Source organism: Vanacampus margaritifer, chromosome 6 (genome assembly GCF_051991255.1).
Source record: "Vanacampus margaritifer isolate UIUO_Vmar chromosome 6, RoL_Vmar_1.0, whole genome shotgun sequence".
Lineage (NCBI taxonomy): Eukaryota > Metazoa > Chordata > Actinopteri > Syngnathiformes > Syngnathidae > Vanacampus > Vanacampus margaritifer.
This window is the reverse complement of record NC_135437.1, coordinates 10,280,731-10,303,631: the sequence shown is the minus strand read 5'-3', so window position 1 is coordinate 10,303,631 and position 22,901 is coordinate 10,280,731. Positions and strand designations below refer to the sequence as shown.

Below are 22,901 nucleotides of genomic sequence, written 5' to 3'. Positions count from 1 at the left end.
TTTAGATGTCCAAAATGGCAGCACAGAATAGGCTCCAACACATCTGTAACTTCATACTCATTGGACACTTTTCTAAGTTACACTACTCACAATATAAGCGCTAAATCAATAAGGAATCCATTCATACATTTGCTCTAGTAAAATTTATACATACAAATAGTATACAGTGGATGCATCCGCCGATTCACCTTTTTCGTGATTCCCCCCCACAATATTTAAAAACATTTTCAATATTTTTCGTTGCGTTTTTTTGGGAGGAGGATCCAACTGACATTTATCATGTAACATGTTTATGTGGTGGTTATCAGCGTTTAATGATCGTCAATTATATACGGTACGTTTTTGATATTTAACACCGGCCCAGTCAAGGTTGACTTGTATCAGTTTTTGGCACTGAGGCTTACAGGTATTCACAATTACACAGTAAAACTGAGCTTTATAGGACAATTAATTAGCGAAACTTGCATGACTATGATATACAAGACTGTTAGTTATAGAAAATCACCAGAAAGAAGTTACAAACTTATCTGTCGACTATAGGCAATTTAATAAAGTTATTAAGACAATGCATAAATGTAATACAGACTGAGATGAGAATGCAATGTCAATGAAAATTATTTAATCCTTTTTTCCCTAAAGACACCAGTTAATGGTCCAATCCAAATCATATGGTGCTCAAAGCGGCATACAAAGGCTCACATAACCATTTCAAACTATGAGACATTTTCTTTGTGTTTCTAAGTACTTCGTCAGGTGTTTTTTTTGCACGTCAGTTTTTTGTGGGTTATTTTTGTCTCCTCCAGTTTCTCTTCACTGCGTATGTGACAGAAGCTGCTGTCTGCGCTCGGCACTAATGAAAAAATGTAGTTTCCTTGGCAACAGTCTTATCTCCACAGGCATGGCCTCGTACTCCTCGTTGTCGATGTTAAAAAAGCCGCCGGTGTCCTACAAGGTGACAACAGAGGTAATTGTGTGAGGCATGCCCTGCTTGACTTCACATGTTGTCAAATTATCGTAAACGTAATAGAGTAGTTGAAGGTTCATTGAAATGACCTCTGGCAGCTGCAGCCGGCAAGCACTGGCTTCAAGTTTGGTGGAGTTTGCAGTGAGAACAGTTGGGTCGTGATGTTTTTGTTTTCTGTCAGGAAGAGGAGTCGTCACATTTATCTGGTTGTATTTTCACATTTCTTTGCATTGAATCAAGACAATGATACCAACCCAACAGTGATGAATTCGCCCACAGTGAAGTTGTCAGCCTCCGCACAAATGATCATGGAGTCATGTATGCGCTGCAGAATCACATACAGTAAAGACAAGTTAGGAGAAAGAGAACAGTGCAAAATGTACTATCACGGCACTCTATGTCAGATTCATACTGACGCGCTCAACGGGGTTCCTGTTGTGTGTTTGAATAAACAGCTCGACTGACGATAGCTTCTGTTCCTCCCATTGCTCTGGTTCTTCTGCTTTTGGAGGCTCTGCAGAAACATTCATCAAGAGTGGAGGTACTCTATCTTGAAACTCAGTAGTCAGCACTACATCTAAGCTATATACCTTGTGGGGGTGGATTCAAGTAGTTTTTCAACCTGCGGATAATGCGATATAGCAGGTTGGGTCTGGGAGGCTTGTGAGGAGGCGAGTCAGGCGGCCGAAGGGTTGGAGTCAAGTAGTTCACTGTGACGTCATGTAGTAAGGGCCACTCCTATGTCAGTTTGAAAACAGTGTACGATACAAACACATGACTGACTGATGGCCACACCATATTCATTGCATTACAGTCGGTGTATCCAGACCTACCTGAAGAGTGCGAAACCAATGAGCAGCATTTGTCTTCAGTGGTCCAAGGTACCAATACCTGCGCAAAATATTTAGAAGTTTATTTCATGTAATACACACAACTCACAGATCATAACATTCATCGCATTTATCTATTTATTTAAAAATAAATAAAAAGATATGTTCACGCCAACTGAGTTGGTCAAATTTAAGATTTGAGACCTTATAACATTCAATGCAAAAAAAAAAAAGGGTGCTAATAAAATCAATTTTTAGACCTCTGCTCCTTTTAAATTGCAATGAATTTCCCTGTTATCAAATCTATGGAGTTTGGTAGAATTGTCGTGATATCATGTTTGCCAAAACTCAACCACTTCAATCTTATAAACGAGTGATTTGCGGTATATGGATCCACCTCAACTAAAATATCCAGAATTGAACAATGTTATACAAAAAAAAAAAACTCAGGTGACCTCAATTCTTACTTGCTAACAGTAGCGGAAACATCTCTAAAAGCACCCCAACGCAGTCCCATCAGAGCAAAAACGGGCTTCTCTGTCTCCGACTGAAAACACACACACACACACCTGAACATTTAAATTCATCATATAACAGTCTAAAAACCAACTCTCATAAAAAAGTGAATTACTGATGTCTTTAAATGATGTTTCTCACTTGGATTTGAAGCACATCCAGAGGCACCGTCTCTCCCTTCAGGATGGACAGAGTCGCTGACGTAATGTCCCTGCACATTTTTTTAATGGTTAAAACATTTTGAAAGCTGTCAGTACAATTTTGCTCAATTTTGGGTTCCTGTAACAAAATACTGAACATGGAACATACTGTCATTAACAGGAAACAAAATTAGTATTACATGGCTCGCTCCACATCTTACAGGAGGCTGACATGTTTTGCCGCCAACTTTCTGCTACGGATGTCCGAAGGAGAAGAACTTATAGAGCGTAGTAATTGAAGGTAGGCTGGCAAAGCGTGGTCTCTCTGAGGCACGGTAGTGCGAGTGCTTCAACATGCACTAAGGTCTTGCATTCTATTAGTTCACCACTAGATGACAAAAATCTTTACAAATGGTCTCTTTAAAGGGAATATTAACCGTTTACTGTTTAATTGCTTGGATATGAAATAGTCTCTGGCTACCGATTAAGTATGAAATTAAACAAATGCATCAACCTATTTTTGGGAAATATGTCTGCGTGTGAGCGGTTCTGCACTTCCACTAATTTATATTATAACCATCCCCACCAAGCTTCCCGTCCTATGACATTATCATCTAGGCTGGGCTAAGATCCAAAGCCACTTTTAAGGGAAGAATGGAGTTTGTGGCATATTTATGTTTGGAGATGTGTTTGGTGATGAGCAACATATATCCTGTGATTGATGCCTCCATCAAGCAAAATGCTTTTATTTTCTGCCCACTAAGTGATGCAGATGAAGAGTAAGCCGGGAACATGCACACTCAATGACGACATAGGTGTGTGAACTGTGCTTTAATTCTTTATCATTGATATATTTTGACAAAAGCATGTCACAGAAATGCACAATGTTGTTTGGAATTGAAATTAGCAAAATACATTTCCAGATACATTGTATTTTTGACAGGGAATTTCTTTTAATTTGAATTGAATCAACAATCAATTTGAATAGTGTGACGCATGATGAAATTGTGATGATTCAGACTTTCTCAAATGCATAACATTAAGAGTTTAATACTCACTTGACCTTGTTGTCACTGAGGATATAAAGACTGGAACTCAAAACATTTTCAGAGCCAAGTGGAATGAATCCAATTGGTATGTGACTAAATGAATCCTGTAGACATAAAGAATGTATTGGTGAAGACGAAGTGCAAACACAAAAGCAAATGATAAACGTCAAACATATTATTCATCATCACTATAGGGGAACCTACTTGATCTGACCGTCGCAGTAAACCTGTGATGACTTCTTGCAAGGTGCCATCCCCTCCGGCCACGATCAGCATGTCTGTGTGTTCCATGACATCCAGCATTTTTTTGGCTTGACCTTCATAATCCGTCTGTCGGGATATAAAACACATGCAAGTATATGGCATTATATCATACTACACATACGCTATTCCAACAAATACAATACCTTCACTACTGTAATCTCAATGCCAGCTAGGTGTAAAATTGGAGCAGCATTCTTTTCAAACAAACTGTTGGCCTTCCTGTAAAGGATGGAACCAAAGTTATGCAAACAAAAACACATGAATTAAAGGTTTTGAAATGTCTGTTCTTCACCCATTATAAGCTGCAGGGTTCAGGATCACAGTAGCCTTCCTCAAACGCTCATTTGGCGCTATCAATTGACGCCCAAATTCCTAACAATAAAAAAATAAAAAATATTTGGGACCATATTTTTTTTTATTGCTAATTAATTCATAATAAATGTGAATTTTATTGGACTTACCCTAGCTTCAAGGCAAGCCTCTCTTCGCACAACTTTATCACTGACACGATAAAACAAATCAAACCGAAAAGACACAAAAAATTGAGTTTCATGTTGAGTTTTGTCCAGTTGATATTGATACTCACCAGTATTTTCCATAAAGCCAGTGGCTTCCGTAAGATAGGACGCACACAGCTAATGTTGACTTTTTCCAATGATTACGCAATGTTCGAAAACCTTTCACAACCCGCGCCATTTCACAGTCGAATCTACGTTACGCTGCACTAAAATAGGAACAAATGCTATAACATGTTGAATTCGTAAAATATCTGTAGATTTACAGCTACAGCGGTCACCGCTTCCTACAACTGTCACAAGCGTGGTTGTGTTACACCTCAACAGTACGGGTGGTGGACATACGAAAAGCACTTTGGTTCCACTTGTAGGAATATTAATTCCTCAGTTTAAGGCTTGTATTTTAGTCTTTTAAATGGTGAAAAAAAAACAATAATGATTGTATTTGTAAATACTAAAACGTGGAATACAAATTAATAACCCAGAAAGTCTTAATTTAGGCTAGCAATCTCGGTGAACTACCATTCCCATAAAAGAATCCCAAGACCCTGCCTGACAGAATTCTAATGAATTGTGGTCATGTTTTCAATATATAGTAAAGCATATATCGCTGTCCCGGAAGACATTTGAAATGTTTTTGTTTTTTTAAATAACATTGAAAGAATATGTTAATGAACGCTTTTTATTTTTTTTATTTCATTCCGGCACTAACGGGCGGCCCGCTGTCCAGTGCCCACCCTTTGGATTGTGTCATGGCGGTGCAGATGGCGGTAAATTCGGGTATGAACCACAATTTCTTAATGTTTCATATTTTTATTCATTCATCGGGTGGTAACTAATGACTGGGACCTCTCTAATAAGTGCGTTTATATATGTTTTCAAGACATGCATTCCCTGTGTTTGAAAAGTAACTACCGCATGGTCATGAGCCCTTCGCGCTTGGGCTGCTAGGCTAAAGGAGCTACTATACCTAGACAGCTTCATTTGTCTAGGAACAAAAAAGCTCAACTAATAACAAACATTAATTGGGGAGGGTTAACTGTGTCCACCCTAACATACGTCATGTCAACGCAGCTGCTCAATTCAACAAGTATTTTTAAAATAAGCTATTTCACGAGATGTCACTGGTGTGTTTACTTGTTTTGTTGAGCATTTGTCGGATGAGTGCCCGTAGACTTTCTCTAGTTTGAATGTGTGAAACATACAGAACATCGAAGTTTCATTCTCAGGGGACAACCGTCCCAAAAACATGAACTAACATGATTTATATTGGATTTTATACTAGTACTGCAACTTTTCTTCTTCCTCACTTTATTTATAGTCCAGTAATAAATTGAATTGAATTAAAGCATACATTTATTCAAATCAACAGTTTCTCCATTATGTATTTCTCAATATGTCTTAATTATGGGTTTTAATTTCTCTTTCTCTGCATACATTTCCAAAATGTTACTAAACTAATAACACTAATCTCAAAACAGTTTTCTCAAAAGTTCATGTTGGTGTGTGTTTTTTATTTACATTATTTATAATAGGTTTAAGATATTTGGCTTTGATGTGAAAAATAAGATGATCCTGAAATGCCTTTAATCTTTAGCCTAGAAAAATTGTTGTAACCAGCGGATGAGTCTGGTCACTGTCGGTATCAAGCACATTTCTGAGACGGGGCAAACCTTACCAAACCGTGACAAGATCCAATCAGCGAAGAGCGGACATGTCGTCATAAAACTGGGAACGTATGTTTAAAAGAGTGAAATATGAAATGTAATGCATAATATGTAAGGCTGTGAACAAACAGTGACAAAATTCAACATGGTAATGACTTACGTTTTTGTTGTTGCGGATGAAAACTTGATTTGTGTGATGATAGACTTCCGGCGCAGAAGAGTGACATTGCTCTCGAAGAATAGGTCAAATAAACAATTAAATTTCGAGCCGGGCTGAGTCACTGTCAATGGCAGCCTTTCCAGATCCACTTTCTGTCTTTCAAGAAAGTGGGTGTGTCTTGCCAGGCTATTTAACCTTAACAACATGTAAACTTAATTTGACCTTCTCTATACTTTTTAATGCACAACCAACTTAATTAATTAAGCACACCTAGAAAAAAGATAAAAGTGCATTTTAGGTTCCTCATGAAATTTGACCTGAAAGCTGGATGTCCCTAACTTTTTGTAAGTAGTGTATGTTATGTACCTGACGCTTGACCTTTGAAATGTCCTGTTTTCACATAGGAGCCAGTCTGTGGGGGCCACTAAAGGAACTATGGGAGACAGTGGAGGGGGTGGTGTTAAGAAGACAGCCAGAAAGCTTCCATCTGCTCGACCTGCAGTTGAAAAAACACAAGCCACACTTTCTGTCCCTCTTTAAGAACCCGGTGAGCCATAAACCATAGCTTCCCAAGTAGTATCATTTTATTACATGTGTTGTGCCTGCAATATCCTCTTCTTCCTCATTTTTAGGCAAAGAGTGCAGAGCAGAGAGAAAAATTGCGAAAAGCCAGCACAGAAGGAATCGCCATCCAGGGTCAGCAGGGATCCCGACTTCTTCCAGAGCAGCTTCTTTCAGAGGCCTTCATCCTCAGTGATTTATTTGACCTTGGAGAACTGGCAGCTGTTGAGCTTTTGCTGGCAGGTCCGAACAAAACCCCCCAAAACAAAATCAAATGTCTTTGGATATATAGTATGCAGCAATCCACCAGAGAGATTTTTACAATCATGGTGTCTTTACCACCCACATTTATTCTATGGCCCTTGTGTATATAATAAATGATGTTTGTCTCTATTTATTTCTCCCCCAGGTGAGCAGCAACAGTCCCGCTTTCCAGGTTTGACACGTGGCTTGGTGGCAGTGCTCCTCTATTGGGATGGGAAGCTTTGTGTGGCTAACTGTCTGCACACACTTATCCAGTCACGGCATGGCAAGACATTTACTCTGGACCTCAGGTAACTGCCACCAGTTATTTTCCAAGTCGTTTCAGCAGTCGAGCAAATTTATTAGAGGGGACTCATCATTCAGAATATCTGCAGTAGTTCTTAAAAGTTTTTGACTGGCTTCCCCCCCTACCCCCGCCTCCCACCTCACTTAGTGGCGAGCTTGTGTCTTTGGCGACACATTTCACAGATGAACTGATGAGCCAGGGATTGACCAGGCGCATCCTGACCTTGGTAAATGAGATCGATCTGACACGTGAGTTTGAGCGGCTGCAGAAGGAGCGAGGCCTGGGCAATGAAAAGCACAGGAAAGCGGTAGGAGTAATTATTTTTATTTTTTACATATGTAAGCTATTATTTTGTCTTGATTAGCCATAGTTGATCTTTCTAATTGTAATTGGCATGATACTAACTTAAATTTTCCCTCCCAGGTTTCAGACCTCATTAAAGAATGTAGGCAGGTCCTAGCGGACAGCCTGTTTGCATGGACCTGCCAATCCCCTTTGACTAAAGATGACACCCTGGCTCTCATTGGCCACTTGGAGACAGTATCGGCTCAAGCTGATGGCTCACTGGATAGTGTGAACCTGGCTCTGGTCATGGCACTGATGTACTGCTTGGATGTCAGCTTTATTGAGCAAGGCACTGAAGATAGAGAAGGTGAGAATTGTTGATAACATTTAGAACAATTCGGACATTTCTATTAAACTGTGAATCAAGGTACCGCTGTTGGTGTATGCAACTGTATTAGCATATTTGCATACATGTGATTTCCTATTGATCGTAACTGTATACATCAGTGTGTGTTTTTGTTTGTTTGTTTCATTTGATCTTTCTTCAGATCTGCTCCAGGCGCTGCCGCTGTTCACAGAGAGACAGTATGTGTCAGCAGTGCACAGTCGTATGATGGACAGCCAGCCATGGAATCTTCCTGGCCTGCAGGCCGTGTGTCGCCTGACTTGGGCTCTTTCTCTGAGAACGCTGTCCCAGTTGCCACAGGGTGCAGGTTAGGTTCACATCTTTTCAGATTTTGAAATTACTATGACCTTTTTTTGAGTATTGTGCTGATCAAATGGAACACATTTGTTCTGGCCAGCCCTCATGGAGTTCACAGAGGCAGACGAGGCGCTGGCAGACCAGGCCCTCCTGGGAGACGTTTTTCTCTTCATTAAAGAGGGTCTGCTCAATTGTGAGAGTTTTCTCCAGGAGGAGTTTTACATACGACGTCTCCATTCACTCATTACAGATTTTTTGGCACTAATGCCAATGAAGGCGAGTCATCATATTTTTCTTGTTGTAGTGAAATATTTAAGACATTCCTTTCCAAATCTTTAAGTTGAATTTGTTCGTTTTTTAATGCTTTTGCAGGTGAAGCAGCTACGCAACCGTGCTGATGAGGATGCCCGCTTGGTGCATATGTCGTTACAAATGGATAATGAGCCTCCATCATCATTGCGCAAGGACTTGGACCACCTCATGATGCTTGTCAGTCTCCTAGAAATACACATAGACACATACATGTTTACACTCACATTTTATAATACTCAATACAAACACAGCATAAATGCAGCCTGCCTTTACAAAGGCAGTACAGTAATGCCTCGACTTGATTGAAACCTGTTTTGGACAAAATGTTTTAGTTGCTTGAATATTAATAGCATAATGATTTTTAGACCACTTTTGGCAACCACATTTCGCAACAGATTTCGAAATCTTAATTTATTCCAGATTTGATTCATGTTAACTATTTAATCAAACAATGTTGTTAAAGACTAGTGCTTTAACTTAAGATAGTGTTTCAACTTTAAAAGTAAAAATCCTTGTTTTTTCGGTGTTTTTACCCTTTTGTCTTTTTGTGTTCTTTTTTTTCCAGATAGGAGAGTTCTACAGCACGGATCCATTTGGAATGGAGTTGGGTCTGGAGTTCTGGTGTCCCACGGAGCCCCTCCAACACAACTCACTGCAAGGGTCCTACCTGGGAATAACAATGCAAAGGCCGCCACATAAACAGGTAATATTATTTTTCCATATTTCTAGAATAACCATCAAAGTCTTAATATGTTTCTACCCAGACAAGTTCTATTTTTGTTTACATCAACCAATCATTTCAATGTCTCTCTATTCACTGATGCAGGTGGTTCTGTCCAAGTTTGTGCGTCAAATGGGAGACCTTCTGCCATCCACCCTCTATATCTCCTATCTCCGGATGCTGAAAGGTCTTGCCAATGGTCCTCAATGTGCTCATTACTGCTTCAGTCTGCTGAAAACCAATGGAGCATCACATGGTATGAGGAATGAAAAGATTGTTTTTCCTCCCAGCCCATTCTTAGTTTTAGTGCATGTCATCACACAACATGTGACAGCAAGTACTTTAATGTTCTTTAATGCAGGTGATAACATCCAGGGAGTAGCAGGCTGCCCAGTGTCATGGGAGCATTTTTTCCACTCCCTCATGCTCTACCATGAGAATTTGCGACGAGATCTTCCAAACCCTGATGCAGTTCATTATCGCCACCCATCTCTTCGGGGAATCACACAACGAGAACTGGAAGGACTCACGTCATTTTTGCAGCTTCTCACTACAGTTATTACATGGGTATGTTTTTTGGGATTATCTGTTTTCTAATAGTTTAGATGCACCTTGATCTCAGAATATTATTTAAATGTGTATGCTTTTTTTGTGTGTTTTCTAGAGTGAAAATGCTCGCCTGGCATTGTGTGAGCACCCCCAGTGGACTCCTGTGGTGGTGATGTTGGGGTTGCTACAGTGCAGTGTTCCACCTGTCCTGAAAGCTGAGCTTCTTCGCTGCCTGGCGGCCTTCGGCAAATCACCTGAAATCGCTGCTTCGCTCTGGCAGTCACTAGAATACACACAGGTTGGCCATATTATTTTATATATTTTTTTAGGAAATGCATTCAGGCTTATATTGTCAAATAGAAAAAATGCTCAAGATATGGATTTGTGATGTGATATCAACAAAAAGTTAAACTAATGCAGTGCTCTAGACTTCCCCAAAAATTTTCATGTACGCTCACATGCCCAAAAATTGGTTTCAATTCTTAAATATTTTTGTTGTTGCTGGCAAATTCTGCTCTACACTTGCGGCCATTTTTCAGTCATAAGGTGAAGATGCATAGAAATACCAGCATTTACTTTGCAAGCCGATTTGTGATTCATGAGTGTTTCTAAAATTTAAGGTTAGGGGCCACTGTGCTCCTAGTAAAAAAAAAAAAAAAAGAAGTTATTCTGGAGACCTTTAATGCTGTATGCGGTCAAAGCTAAGCTTTGATTCAAAACAAAAACAACCAAACTATTCACTGCAGCAGATTTCGTCACTGACTGTAAATTGTTTTCAGTTTTGACTGTAGTCTTTCCAATCAAAAATCTCAGACAAATACACTATATATATATATATATATATATATATATATATATATATATATATATATATATATATATATATATATAATTTTTTTTTTTTTTTGTAGATTCTTCAGACAGTGCGTGCTGCAGGACAAAGACAGGCTGCAGGAATTGAGGTAAGTCAGTCTTGATCTTGTATAGTTGTTTATACCATTTTCATTCAGTTGCATATTTTTTACCGGTAAAATATGGCCGAGTATCGACCCGTTACTCGCCCATCCCTACCTTGTAGAAAGTTTTCATATAAACTCCAAGCTTACTTGCTGGACAATTTGCTTCCTTATTCTGCCCTCTCAGGTGGAGCTTAATGAGATCGAGTCGAGCTGTGAGGAGTACCCTCTGACACGTGGCTTCTGTCATCTGATAAGTACACTGGTGGAGAGCAGCCTTCCCCTTAATTTGGGCGCAGGGCTGCGCGTGCCAGGCTTCCAGCCATACCTGAATTTCTTGCGAGACACAGTCTTCTTGGCTTTCCCCACCAGAGCATATCGACATCCAGCTGAAAAGGTATGCAGCTTGTTTACATTCCCAGTTTTTGCACAAACATACTCATAATGTCTGTTTTTTGACAGTGGGAAGTAGCTGACACTGCACTCGAAGTGTTCCACAAGCTGCTGCAAGATTATGAGCCGCAGCCGTCAGACTTCGTCCAGGAGATGGTGGAGCTGCAGGGCGAGCAGCTCCCAGCCCACAAGCCGCCAGGCCACAGCATCATGTTCCACCTGCTCAACGACTCGCCCATGTTGGCGCTCTGCCTCAGCGTACTGGAGGAGGGTGTACGTCAGCTGGACACCTACGCCCCTTTTCCTGGTGAGATGACATGCAGGCTGCTGTCACTGCCTAACTTAGAAAGCTCCTGGCTGTTTGTTTTGAGTCAGATTTTAATCTGTGTTCCAGGCAAGAAGCATCTTGAGTCTGCAGTATTGCACTGCCTCTGCCTGCTGGACCTAACCCTGCAAAAGGAGGTGGTGTTCATGGATCTGCTCAGGGAGAGCCAGGCTTCTCTTTTAGTTTCCCCATTGGAGCAGCTCCTACAAGGGGTCAGTCCTCAAACCCGCAGAGCAGATCACATTGTGAATGTGGCCAGGTAAGAATAGAACTAACGTTCATCATCAAGACTGGGGTTGTTCTGTACAAATTGTTGATTTGATTGTGTTTGCTGTCAGATATCTCTACCACAATGACTCCAACCCCGAGGCTGCCTTCCAAAGTGCAAAGATTTTGCGTCGCATCGCAAACTACCCAAACATTCAAAACAGACTTGTTGGAGATTTCACACATAACCAGGTATATTCATTCTATTTTCTCTCTATAAAGATATTACTACTACTAACTGTTATGGATTGTTGGTATTTTGTTACGGAAATCACTGAATGCTAGCATGTTATCCTAGTAACACTGTTATATATATGTTATATATGTAAAAATAAATAAATAAATAATAATAATAAATCATGGATCACATTGCTGAAGCAGGTTGAAAACCGACAAACATACTTACTAGGTATTTGCAATATATGTTTGACAACATGCTAATTGCAGACACAGCGTAGTTCCGCAGATCCCCTCCAATAAAGTTGTGCTCACACATGCATGGAAGCGAGCGGATGAGTCTGACATTAGTGGAAAACTAAAGTTAATGACTAACCCTGATTGCCACTAGCTTTTATAGATTCATATCAGATGAAAAGTGCTTACCGGCTTTGGAGCCAGAAAAAACAACAACTAAGTGAGCTATATTCTGGAATTGCTGAATAAAGTATGCCTCACTGATAAAGAAAATCAAGTGTGTCCACCCCAAGACAAAACGCAGATATACACTCGGCCCAGTGTCTTTTCCAACCCTTCTTCTGTTCCCCTTTGAGAAGTTTCGCACGCTGCAGTAGCTCAGTGCTAACTGCTAACCAGTAGTCCTGGCTTTGTAGCTAATGTGAGTACTCTTGAAGCAGAGGAACATTTTTTTAAACTAAATTGTTCTGGAAGTGAATTTCCTGAAATATTAGATAGAAGAATCTCCCCATCTGATGTTTGGCACATTACTGCAAATTACAACTACAATAAAATTCTTATTGTTCTCTCTGACAGTGTATCTCATCAGATTGTACAAGTTTTCCTAAAAATTATATGTTAAATTGCTGAACAAACACATTGATGTATAGATTTATTGTTTTAGATGCAGTAGCTTTGTGTCATGTCTTTAGTAGTATCAAGTTAAACTTTTTTTTTCTGTTTCCTTAGGTTGTGAGTGACAAGCTGATGGCAGGCTTTGTGGAGTGTCTGGATAATGACGAGGCAGAAGAAGGAACAGAGACAGAAAATGGTGCATCACCAGCTTCTTGTACCATCTCTTTAAAAATGTGTTTCATTATTTTCTCTGACCAGAATCTCTACGCTACTAGAATCGGATTCCCAAAAGAAGGTGGCACGAATTCGACATGAAACCCAGGTTCATATCCTTAACCTTCTCATCACCTCTTTGGAACTTAAATCGCCCAATCTGGCATTGTATCTACTGGGCTATGAAGTCAAGAAGCGCGTGTCCTCCACCAACCTGCAAGATCCAGGTGAGGATGTTGACATGTTTGCAGTACCTTCTTTTCTGGCACTCAACAAACTATTTAATCTTAACGACTTTGTAATGTAGCAAGCAGTGCACTAATAGCTGTATTTTACAGGTGTGTTAGGGTGCCCGCGGAGCTGCCTGCACGCCATCCTGAGTCTCCTTCAGAGAGGCACTGAGAAAAGATCAGGACCTGTCCTCACTCAACAGGCTCCACACTTGGCTGAGCTCTGCTATCAGGTAAGCTTTGTCCTCTTCTGTAGAGTGTCCTAACGTTTGGTACCTCACAATGGCGATCAGGCTTAGTCCTCAGTCCTATGTTTTAATGAATGGTTTCATTCACAGGTGATCTACCAACTGTGCGCCTGCGTTGAAACATCTGAACCCACAATGCGCTATTTGAGGACAAGCCAGGACTTCTTGTTCTCACATCTCCAACACTTACCTTTCATCCTACCTGGTGAGTACATGTATGAATTTGGTTTTAGAATATGTCATGATAGACATTTAAAATGGAATCATCACATTGAAATGGAACAATTACATTAAAATCGAACCACATTCAAAGTACAAGAGTAAACTCAAGATACTGGCATACAGTAGTGCTTAATTAGTAGCACTGATGAATTCTACAATGCTTCATTTGATGAATAGGATTAAAGTATAGGACCTGTTCTCGACTTGTTCTCAGGGGACCAGATTGCTGCTCTGTCCCAGATGTCCTGGCTAATGAAAACAGCTGCAATCGAGCTGAGGGTGACCTCTCTGAACCGCCAGCGCTCACATACGCAGCGCCTCGTCAATATGCTTCTCGATGACCAGCTACACTCACAGCACGCAGGTGCTGTATTGCTGTGTATCCACTAGCTCTTGTTTAGTAACATAGAAGCAGGAATTACACTTGGGCTTAAACCTATGATATGAATAATCTAATGGTTGGAATTATTTATTTAGAGCAACAGTTGGATTTTCCTTATATGAACAATTTAATTCTATATATATATATATATATATATATATATATATATATATATATATATATATATATATACTGTATATATATACTGTATATATATATATATATATGTATATATATATATATATATGTATATATATATACTGTATATATATATATATATATACTGTATATATATATACTGTATATATATATATAATCTTGTTAATTTTGTCTTTTTAGCTGAAGGAGAAGCCGGCATGGAGGAAGAAACTAGATCAGTCAGTGGTTTCTTACATTTTGACTCCGTTTCCAAAGGTATGTTTCATTTTGTTAAATTCCCCAGTAAAAAAAAAAAGTCACACTGAAACCAGCAGATTTTGACACAATATCTTGTTATTTTTTCTTGAGAATAAGAAAAAGAGGAATAATTTTTATTTGTCATGTATACACATGTATTCGAAATTTGACCCATCACATGATCACTGTAGTGGACACAGCAAACACACTGTTAGTGGCACACCCTAACGCAGGGGGTTGCTTAAGCGCTAGGGCAATCTGTGTCTGCCCCAAGGACATCACAGCCATGTGTCCGGGAGATGATGGGGTGGATGGTCTTTGACCAGGCTTCCCACAGTCTGTGGCAATCTTAACCACGGCTGCTACAGTTCATTCTTTACCATCTTTGAACTTGTCGTTTGATACCACCAGTACGCAGGAAGTTGCTGAGTGTGTTGGATGCCATCGACTTCAGCCAAGACATGCCTGAGTTGCTGCAGCTGGACTTTTTTGAGCGCACCCAGATAGAACAAGTCATCTCCAACTGTGAACATGTCAATGAGCAAGGACACACTGTGTGCAATGTGAAGGTGGGTTGGTTGATTTCATATTTGGTGTCATGGAGACTGCACTTCCCACTGAGTTATCATTAAAATTTTCCTTCACAGTTGCTCCATAGTGTATTGGTGGCTGAAGTGAATGCTCTGCAAGGGATGGCGGCCATTGGACAGAGACCACTGTTAATGGAGGTGCGTGAACTGAAAAATGAACAGGACCATGATTTTACGTTCACGTTTGTATCTGGTTGGAATGCATCATGCACTGGTTAGTAGGTCCTGTCAATTCACTTCAGTTAAAGCACTGTGTTTCCTAGGAGGTGAACTCCATCCTGCAGCAGGTGGTGGAACGTAACCGTGTCCGACGGAGTCTCAGTGCAAAGAGGCATGCACTGCAGTCCTGGAGGATCCTGGTTGAGATGCTGCTGACCGCCTGCCCTGCTGACCTCATAACAGTAGAAGATAGACAACTAATCATCAGAGACCTGCTTCTAGATTTGCATGACAAGGTTAATGAGGAGGCTACTCACATGTGAAGAATGCCATTAATTATTTTAAGTATTTTGGTGCAATTTGTGTTGATGCGCCAAATGTTACTTAGGTTTTATCCGAGGATGCAGCAGGAGAACTGATGCCTATTGTTGCTGGGGCTGTCTTCACTCTCACTGCTCACCTCAGCCAATCAGTGTTGTCTGAACATAGGGAAGGGGCTGGATTAGAATCCTCATCCGGTTTTGCCTCAATAGCAAACTCCGCCCTTCATCTTATCCTTCGCAAACTGCTGGACTTCATCCTTTCTACTGGTGCGCGTCAACCTCCAACACCTTCAAGCTCTACTTACACTATGGTAACATTGTCTTCTGCATCTTAAGGAGGAGGATACCAGCGTCTACGTGCACACTTATATGGTTCTTTGCTGTACTACCTTCGAATTGCCCAGAAACCGGAGGAACCAGATACTTTGCAGACTGGTAAACCAAAAATATTACAACAATCTGGTTAAATTTTTCAAGTATTTAATCTACTGTAGCGTTTCATAAAGGCTCACCATCCCATTCACATTCTTCTGTGTCCTTCTAGCTGGTCGGGCAATGTGGGAACGTCTCACAGCCCCCGAAGATGGCTTTTCCAAACTGCAGCGAGAGAACCTCACGATTATCGAGAGCTATGGCAGAGCACTAATGGAGGTGGTGTGCAAGGATGCGTGTGATGGCCATGAAATTAGCAGGGTAGGTTTATCTGTCTCTTTCTTCCCTTTTTTTTTAATTACCAATCAGTAGAGTTGGGCTCGTGTAGGGATGCATTCTTGGTGTTCTTTTTGTCAATTGTTTTGAAACCTACCAAAAGACAGTACTATGACACTTTTTGATGAACGCCCGAGCAACACTGAATTGCTGTGCTAGACTCTTTATTACTAAAAACGTAATTCACTTTTATTATGTTGCACAAAAACCGGTGGTGACTCAAACTGAGATATGAATTGGCCGTGAAAATAACAAATAAACGAATCAGAAGGATTAATTTAATATTGTCTTACAGACTGAATGGGAATTCGGTGTGGTTGACGTATGGGAGTGCGCATGCGTCGTCAAAATGCCGGTCACCTATCTCCTTAGGTTCCCCGTGAGCCTAATGAATGTTCACAGAACAAGTGCTGCATAAACTAGCAATGAAATCGTACAAAAAGCGCACCATAGACGATAGCTTTTAGCTGATGCGCGGCTAGCATTAATGCTACTTGGCTGTTATTAGCGCTACTGCTGAACTCACAAATGAGAAAATGAGTTGCGTGTGCTCATGGCGACCCGACACATGCGAACCAAACTAAACGGTTTCCAAAAGCCGTTCCATCCTCAGTGTTGACACAGCGGCAAGCAGGCTGACATTGTGTAAATTGAGTTTTGAGCTTTGATCATGGAACAAATTCAACTAACTCTTATTTGATGATAATTATGTCTTCCAGATGCTAGCTCTGGCGGTGCTTGACCGAATCCTGTCCATCGACCGCCAGAACCAGTGGCTGGTGTACATTTGCAACAGTGGCTACCTGCGCTCGCTAGTGGAGAGCCTTAGACAAGATGACACGGCCCTGCAGGGTCTGCTCACACCTCAGCCTCCCCTCCTCAAGCCACTCTACATCTACGAGAGCAAGATGGTGAGGAGCCATTCTTCTTCTTCTTCTTAGGTAGTTTATTTGGCGATTGGCAAAGCAGCATTAAGGTGTCACCTACTGGACTGGAGTGTGAAACAGTAAAAGCAAATAAAACTGTTTAAATAACTAATTAACTGAATCATCATTTAATTTATCCTTAAGGTTTCCCAATGTAGTCCTTTTGCATTCAAAAGAGGACCATTGCCTATGCAAGTTCATTGCTAAAGGGGAAGTCTGGAGTTTTGACCGTTTCTGTTTGTAAACAATTCAAAACGGACCCCTCCCATGGTTTTAACCCATACGAGCTCAACGTTCACGCCTCTGACTGCACTCAGCCAAGCACCGGTACAGCAGCAGAGGGTGTCCCAACTGTGTTACCTGCAAGAATGAGTGACGAGCTATCTTGCAAATAGTCACATTACTGATCCGAGACTGTGCATCGGCGATCACAGACAAGGATATTCGCTCAAAACGACATCCGCCTTTTAGCTTAGCTTCACGCCAGGTGTAAATATAAGGATATAAGAAAAGTTCGACCCTCGTTCTATATTACCGAGTTACCCTTGTCAATGTGACTTAGCCTAGCGTGTCGCTAAATCAGCAAGCTAACATTTTCTTTTTTATTTGGCACTTACCTGTCCAATAGCAAGCAGGCCAACTCTGCGTCGCGCTTCTGCCCACGGCACTCCTTCAGGGCTCAGAAGCGGGTAAATGCCAAGCCAAGATTTACTCTCATTTTCGACCGCGCACTATCCGCTGCACGTTTTTTCGTGGTATACTTTTCTTTTTTTCATTTTGACCGCCAATGTGAGTTAACGCTGAAGCCACTCTACTCGTCAACATCACATATGCCTGCAGTGACACGCCACCCCCCCCGCCACCCCCCCACTCTCCGATTGGCTGTAAACAACTGTCTGTACAGCCTGAATGTCCCGCTGATGGCAAAATACAGGCTGGGGCGGTGGGAGTTGAGGACAAAATCACCACCACACATTAACAGAAGCTGAGAGGTGTACATTGAGAAGGAGTTCATGTGTATACATCCTGTATTTAACTAGTGTTTATTTCTGAGTGAAAATGTTGAACTTCACCTTGAAGAAGGCTCAATGGCAGTTGTGTGTTAACAGGCCCTTCTGACCCGCGTGGCCAAGACGAATCAAGGTGCTGTCGAGCTGCTCCGCTGTGGCCTGGTAGCACAACTAATTGAATGTCAGGTGTTTGACATGATACCTGACAGTGAAACTCACAGGTAAGAGTCCCACATGTCACCTCCTCGTCAAACTGATTTTAACTTGTCTGTTGGTGGGTACAGGGTGATGAGGGACCCGTCGGGCTTCATCCCAAGCCCTATGGACCGTTACAGACAGATTCTTTTACCCACACTGAGGCTCTTCCAAGTGATACTCACCTCGACCACTATGAATCACCAGCAGGGGGCAGCACAGGTGAGAACACTGAGAAATCGTTGTCTTGCATTCTTATTACGGGTTTCTCAGTTTATAGACATCTCAGAAGATGACATTTTGAGGTAACAAATGGTGCACAGTGAAGTAGTTTGTGCAGCAGCCTAAGACTGTTGTCACACAGCACAAGAAGGCAGGCTGAGTTGACCCCATACTTAATTTGTACATTTATGGCCTGAAATGTTTTTAATGATAGAGTTCTGACTATTGTGTTGTGTAGCCGCTTTAGGTACTCGAGGCGCACTCTATGGGGAACTCTTATTTTAATTTTTACACCCTGAAAGTCAAAAATTGTGACAATTCTCTTGTTTTTTTTTTAAATCATAGATACGATTTTGGTTGACGTTGCCATTTAATTAGCAAAAAGAAAGTAGCTAGAGCTTCAAACTGTACTCCGGTTCACTTTGTAGTCCGGAATTTACGGTACTTGATGTGTGATCTTCGTAGTTTCATGTATAATGTGTGTAACTGTTTTGGAGGTTGCATCTTATACCGTTGTAAATGTTTGTAGATCCTCCAGTGGCTGGTTGTCCACGCAGACACCATTCACTCACTGTTACGATGTCCAGAGCTCAGCATAGGAGCGTTGCAGGAGCTCTCTTTGCTTACTGGTATCATCAGTAAGACGGCTCTACCAGGTATCGACATCAAACAAATCATTGACAATACAACTTGAAGAGACTGGGACATTATTTCTGATGACGTTTGTTTCTCAGGGGCACTCGAGATGGGTGGCGAGGTCAACGGTGCTGTTCTAATGGAGTTTCAAGGTCACATCAACAAATTCCAGGTTAGCTTGACCATAGTGACTCGTGACATTTTCTACTTTGCTTCCTTAGCTTTGTTTTTTTTTACTTTTGTCAAAAATACTAATGTAGTGATGTTGTGTGTGTGTGTGTTTTTTTTTTTAAGCGGTTATGCCTGTTGCTGCTCGGCCGCCTAGCAGGCAGTGACCGAGAGAGGTTACTTAAGCAAGCGGAGGTGACTGCCGTTAGAGACTCATCAGAAAGGAGAGAGGAGATGGAGGTGGCCATGCAACAGGTAGGAAGTGTCCATAAATTCATTTTAACATGCTCATATTTACCATGTAATCAACACCAGGGGTCTGCGTCAACATTCTTAAAAGTGCATTGTGGAACGTGTCACTTTTTTACTCGCGACTGCCACCCCTGGCGTAAAGCGTAACTGCAGTTTGTGTCAACCTCGTGTAAGGCGCCACTCCAGCCTCTGAAGAAACTGTGGAGTGTTGGCCCCGATACAAACTGATAGGTGCAGTTAAAAAGTCCCGTCATAGTTGGAGCATGCATGATGTAAAAAAAATATTTTTTTTTAAATAGATTAACATTTTAAACTGCACATTGCACTTTAATTGCGGTAATTTATGTGCACTGTGTACTTCGTTTGGTAGGGTTGGTTACAACTCTAAGTACTAGCACTTACATAATAATAATAATTATTATTGTTATTAAGTATGTGTAGTTTAGTGGAAAAAACTTTTAGTTCTACCTTTTTAAAACTGGCATTTCCCAATACCATACACCCTATTTTAATTGAACAGGTAAAATGAATGGCAGTAGTGTGTGCGCTGTTTGCATCCATAGTCGTGAACATCACTGTCACGAGGTCATTGACCTGTGCTGCGTCTGACCTCAGGTTTGCGCTAACATCATGGAGTACTGCCAAACGCTGCTGCTGCAGAGCTCGGCTCAGGCCCAGTTCACGATCTGCCTCTTCAGCCCGTTTGGCAGCGAGCCGGCTGGCAGGGACGGAGGACGCGCAGGTCAGACCCTCATTAAGAATCAGCCAATCCATGAATGTGAACATGTTGCAAGTCCTCTTCGGTCATTATGTACCTTCAAAGCAGAACACAATTAATTTCCATTCATTTTAATGGGAAAGATAATTTGAGACTTGAGTGTTTTGTTTTTATCAAATATTTTAGTATTAATAATAATAATAATAATAATAATAATGCATCATAGGTTAAATAGGATAAGTTTCAAGAACTACCGCTAAGTTTTCACTTACTTAGTCTCCGCTACTCACCATGAATCACAGAGCATTGCAAGCCTCCATTTCATAGCTCTAATCATGTCATATCTGTTGCAATGCTGCAGTGTCCTTTTGACATAGCATGGCGTTGGATTTAGCATCTTCAATTACTAGACAGCAGAAACGCCCGTTCGTGAATTTGTTATATACCTTGCGCACACGTGTAATTAGAATAATTATGATTACACATTATGCCTTTAGACCAAGTAACTGCTTCCTTAGACTGAAGCATGAGTGCATCAGCGCATGCGTAGCAGGGCAAGGTCAGCATTTTTGTGTTTTTTAAGGGAAAAAACATTGCTGGTACCTAAAAATTAGGGATGCACTATAACCGTTTTTCCCCACCAATAACCGATAACTTCCTGCTCTTCCACACAATTGTATTATCCAGCAACTAAGGTAAAATTGTTTAAAAATACTAATATATATTGTAACCAACTAAAGTATTTGATTTTTAGATCTAATTTTCAGTAGGATGTCCGAATACTAAAATATTTGGTAACTGAAGCCCGCTGGACGCGTTAAATCGATTCCCAAAGCTTGACCGCGTTGTCAACTTTCCAACAGTAGAGGGTGCTAGACTGAAAAGCATTCATTGAGCGTTTGAGCACAGTTCACAGTTGTGGCTATTCTTAGGGTGCGTCTACTATTCGTGAGCGTGTTATACTCGAGAAGTTAGTGTTAAAAAATGGCGACGCTGAAACATGAGTCTTGTGCATAGATCTGCCCAACACGGCGTACTCGCGGGCCCCCAGCCTGGGCCTGGTGCTCTTCCTGTTGAAGAACAGCGCCGCCGACTTCTTCCGCTTTCACCAGAGTCACAGGCAGAGTCTGGCAAAGCAGCAGAGTCTGGATCAGCTGCCCTCCGAGGAGCTCAAGGAGGTAATGACGGCCGCGGTCGCGACGCTAACCGAGTCGGACTCCGATGTGCATCGTCTAAGCAGAGGTTGGTTTTGGTTTGTAGTTGTGCCAAGGCCTGGTGTCCGGTCCGGGAGGGGTGGAAAAAATCTCATCGGCCCAAAGAAGTCTGCTGGCCAACAAAAGACTGGTGCAACTCATCAACAATAGAGCCAAGCTGCTTGCTCTCTGCTCATGTATCCTTTATGCAGACCTCGTTATATGAGCTCACCATTGCTTAAATGAGAACTGTACCTGCACTGTGTGGACAAACCTTAACCCTGCTTCAGACATCATCGAGACGTGTTTATTTGTGTTGTGGCGCCACCTGGAATATTACCTGTTGCACTGCACCCCCACCGACCCGAAGGTCTTACCGCTGCCCGGAGCCACTTTATATCGGTCTCGTCTTGCGGACGGTAAGCATTGTACAGACTGCTCGAGTACTCGATTTCTTGACTTGAATACTCACAATGACATTAAGAGCGTGATGTCCATTATTCGCTAATCTCATATTTTTGGTTTGAGGAAGCAGTTGATTTTTTTCTTCCAAAAATATACGTAGTTTGTTTTGGTCCCCCCCCTTCAGACTCATTCGGCAGCCTGCAGGCAAGCACGCCGACGCGTGGAGCCATCTCGCGCGTCACTCAGCAAGATTTAGAGCAGGTAAGAAACGGAACTTAAGCGTTATGTAATATTGCTCCAGCATTTATCCCACCATTTATCCTGTGTTTTCAGTTGAAGAGTGACATGGCCGCTGGTTTTGGAGAGGCTCTCCGGAGGAAACTTCTGGAGGTGGAAGGCTTGTACAGCCAAGTGCGCTCACGCTACACCTTCATCCAGGCGCTGGTACGAAGGATCCGAGGCCTGCTGAGACAGCCGAAAAGCTGAGGGCTGTCAATGCTGGACAATTCTAAGGCAAAATCATGGCAAGCATAACATGATGGCAACAGAAGAAACATTTTCAAAGTTTTCTGTCAATGCTTTTCAGTTAAAACCCTTTCAAATAGCACATAGCTGCCTGGCTATGTTGACTAATACTGCAAGCACTGTTCCTTAATGGACAGGAATTGAACTCTTTCTGCAAATGTTGGTTAGTTTGTCTTTTTTGTGCAAATAAATTTTCTATTACTGTTTAATTAGTTGTGCCATTTGATTGCTCTTCAAAATCTTCGTTTGACTTTCCTCTAGTGGTTGCTTTTGTCAGAAGTATTATGGCTGAAATGAGAAGAAAACAGTTACTGAATAATGAGCAAAAAAGATTCAATGTAATGAGAAAAAACAAAAAGGGCAATTTTTTTCCAAGAATACAATATACAGAAAATGTAGCAATTATTTGACAGGGAAAAAAAAG

General features: G+C 41.3%; 2 protein-coding genes across 2 annotated transcripts; one reads left to right on the top strand and one right to left on the bottom strand.

The window, feature by feature from the left end:
- Positions 1–128: 128 nt before the first annotated feature.
- Positions 129–5,293, bottom strand: agk (acylglycerol kinase). The gene is made up of 14 exons (XM_077568034.1): positions 4,350–5,293; positions 4,225–4,264; positions 4,056–4,135; positions 3,907–3,982; positions 3,704–3,829; positions 3,509–3,603; positions 2,452–2,521; positions 2,262–2,341; positions 1,798–1,855; positions 1,555–1,702; positions 1,381–1,478; positions 1,219–1,289; positions 1,054–1,138; positions 129–945 (listed from the first exon to the last, which is right to left on the bottom strand). Exons 1-14 carry the CDS (start codon positions 4,457–4,459, stop codon positions 811–813), a joined length of 1,272 nt encoding a protein of 423 aa, XP_077424160.1. The 5' UTR covers positions 4,460–5,293; the 3' UTR covers positions 129–810.
- Positions 4,896–22,686, top strand: nup205 (nucleoporin 205). The gene is made up of 42 exons (XM_077568028.1): positions 4,896–5,058; positions 6,510–6,652; positions 6,738–6,909; positions 7,076–7,220; positions 7,364–7,523; positions 7,640–7,868; positions 8,050–8,214; positions 8,305–8,480; positions 8,577–8,693; positions 9,082–9,219; positions 9,343–9,493; positions 9,599–9,804; positions 9,902–10,084; positions 10,698–10,748; positions 10,930–11,139; positions 11,205–11,442; positions 11,530–11,719; positions 11,799–11,919; positions 12,871–12,952; positions 13,032–13,196; positions 13,308–13,432; positions 13,538–13,652; positions 13,884–14,033; positions 14,391–14,465; positions 14,859–15,016; positions 15,095–15,175; positions 15,301–15,492; positions 15,585–15,786; positions 15,856–15,954; positions 16,064–16,212; positions 16,947–17,138; positions 18,263–18,384; positions 18,448–18,580; positions 19,110–19,236; positions 19,315–19,388; positions 19,511–19,639; positions 20,252–20,378; positions 21,372–21,532; positions 21,615–21,744; positions 21,838–21,966; positions 22,137–22,213; positions 22,286–22,686. The coding sequence occupies exons 1-42, from the start codon at positions 4,944–4,946 to the stop codon at positions 22,436–22,438; spliced, it is 6,057 nt and encodes a 2,018-aa protein (XP_077424154.1). The 5' UTR covers positions 4,896–4,943; the 3' UTR covers positions 22,439–22,686.
- The last annotated feature ends 215 nt before the right edge of the window (positions 22,687–22,901 follow it).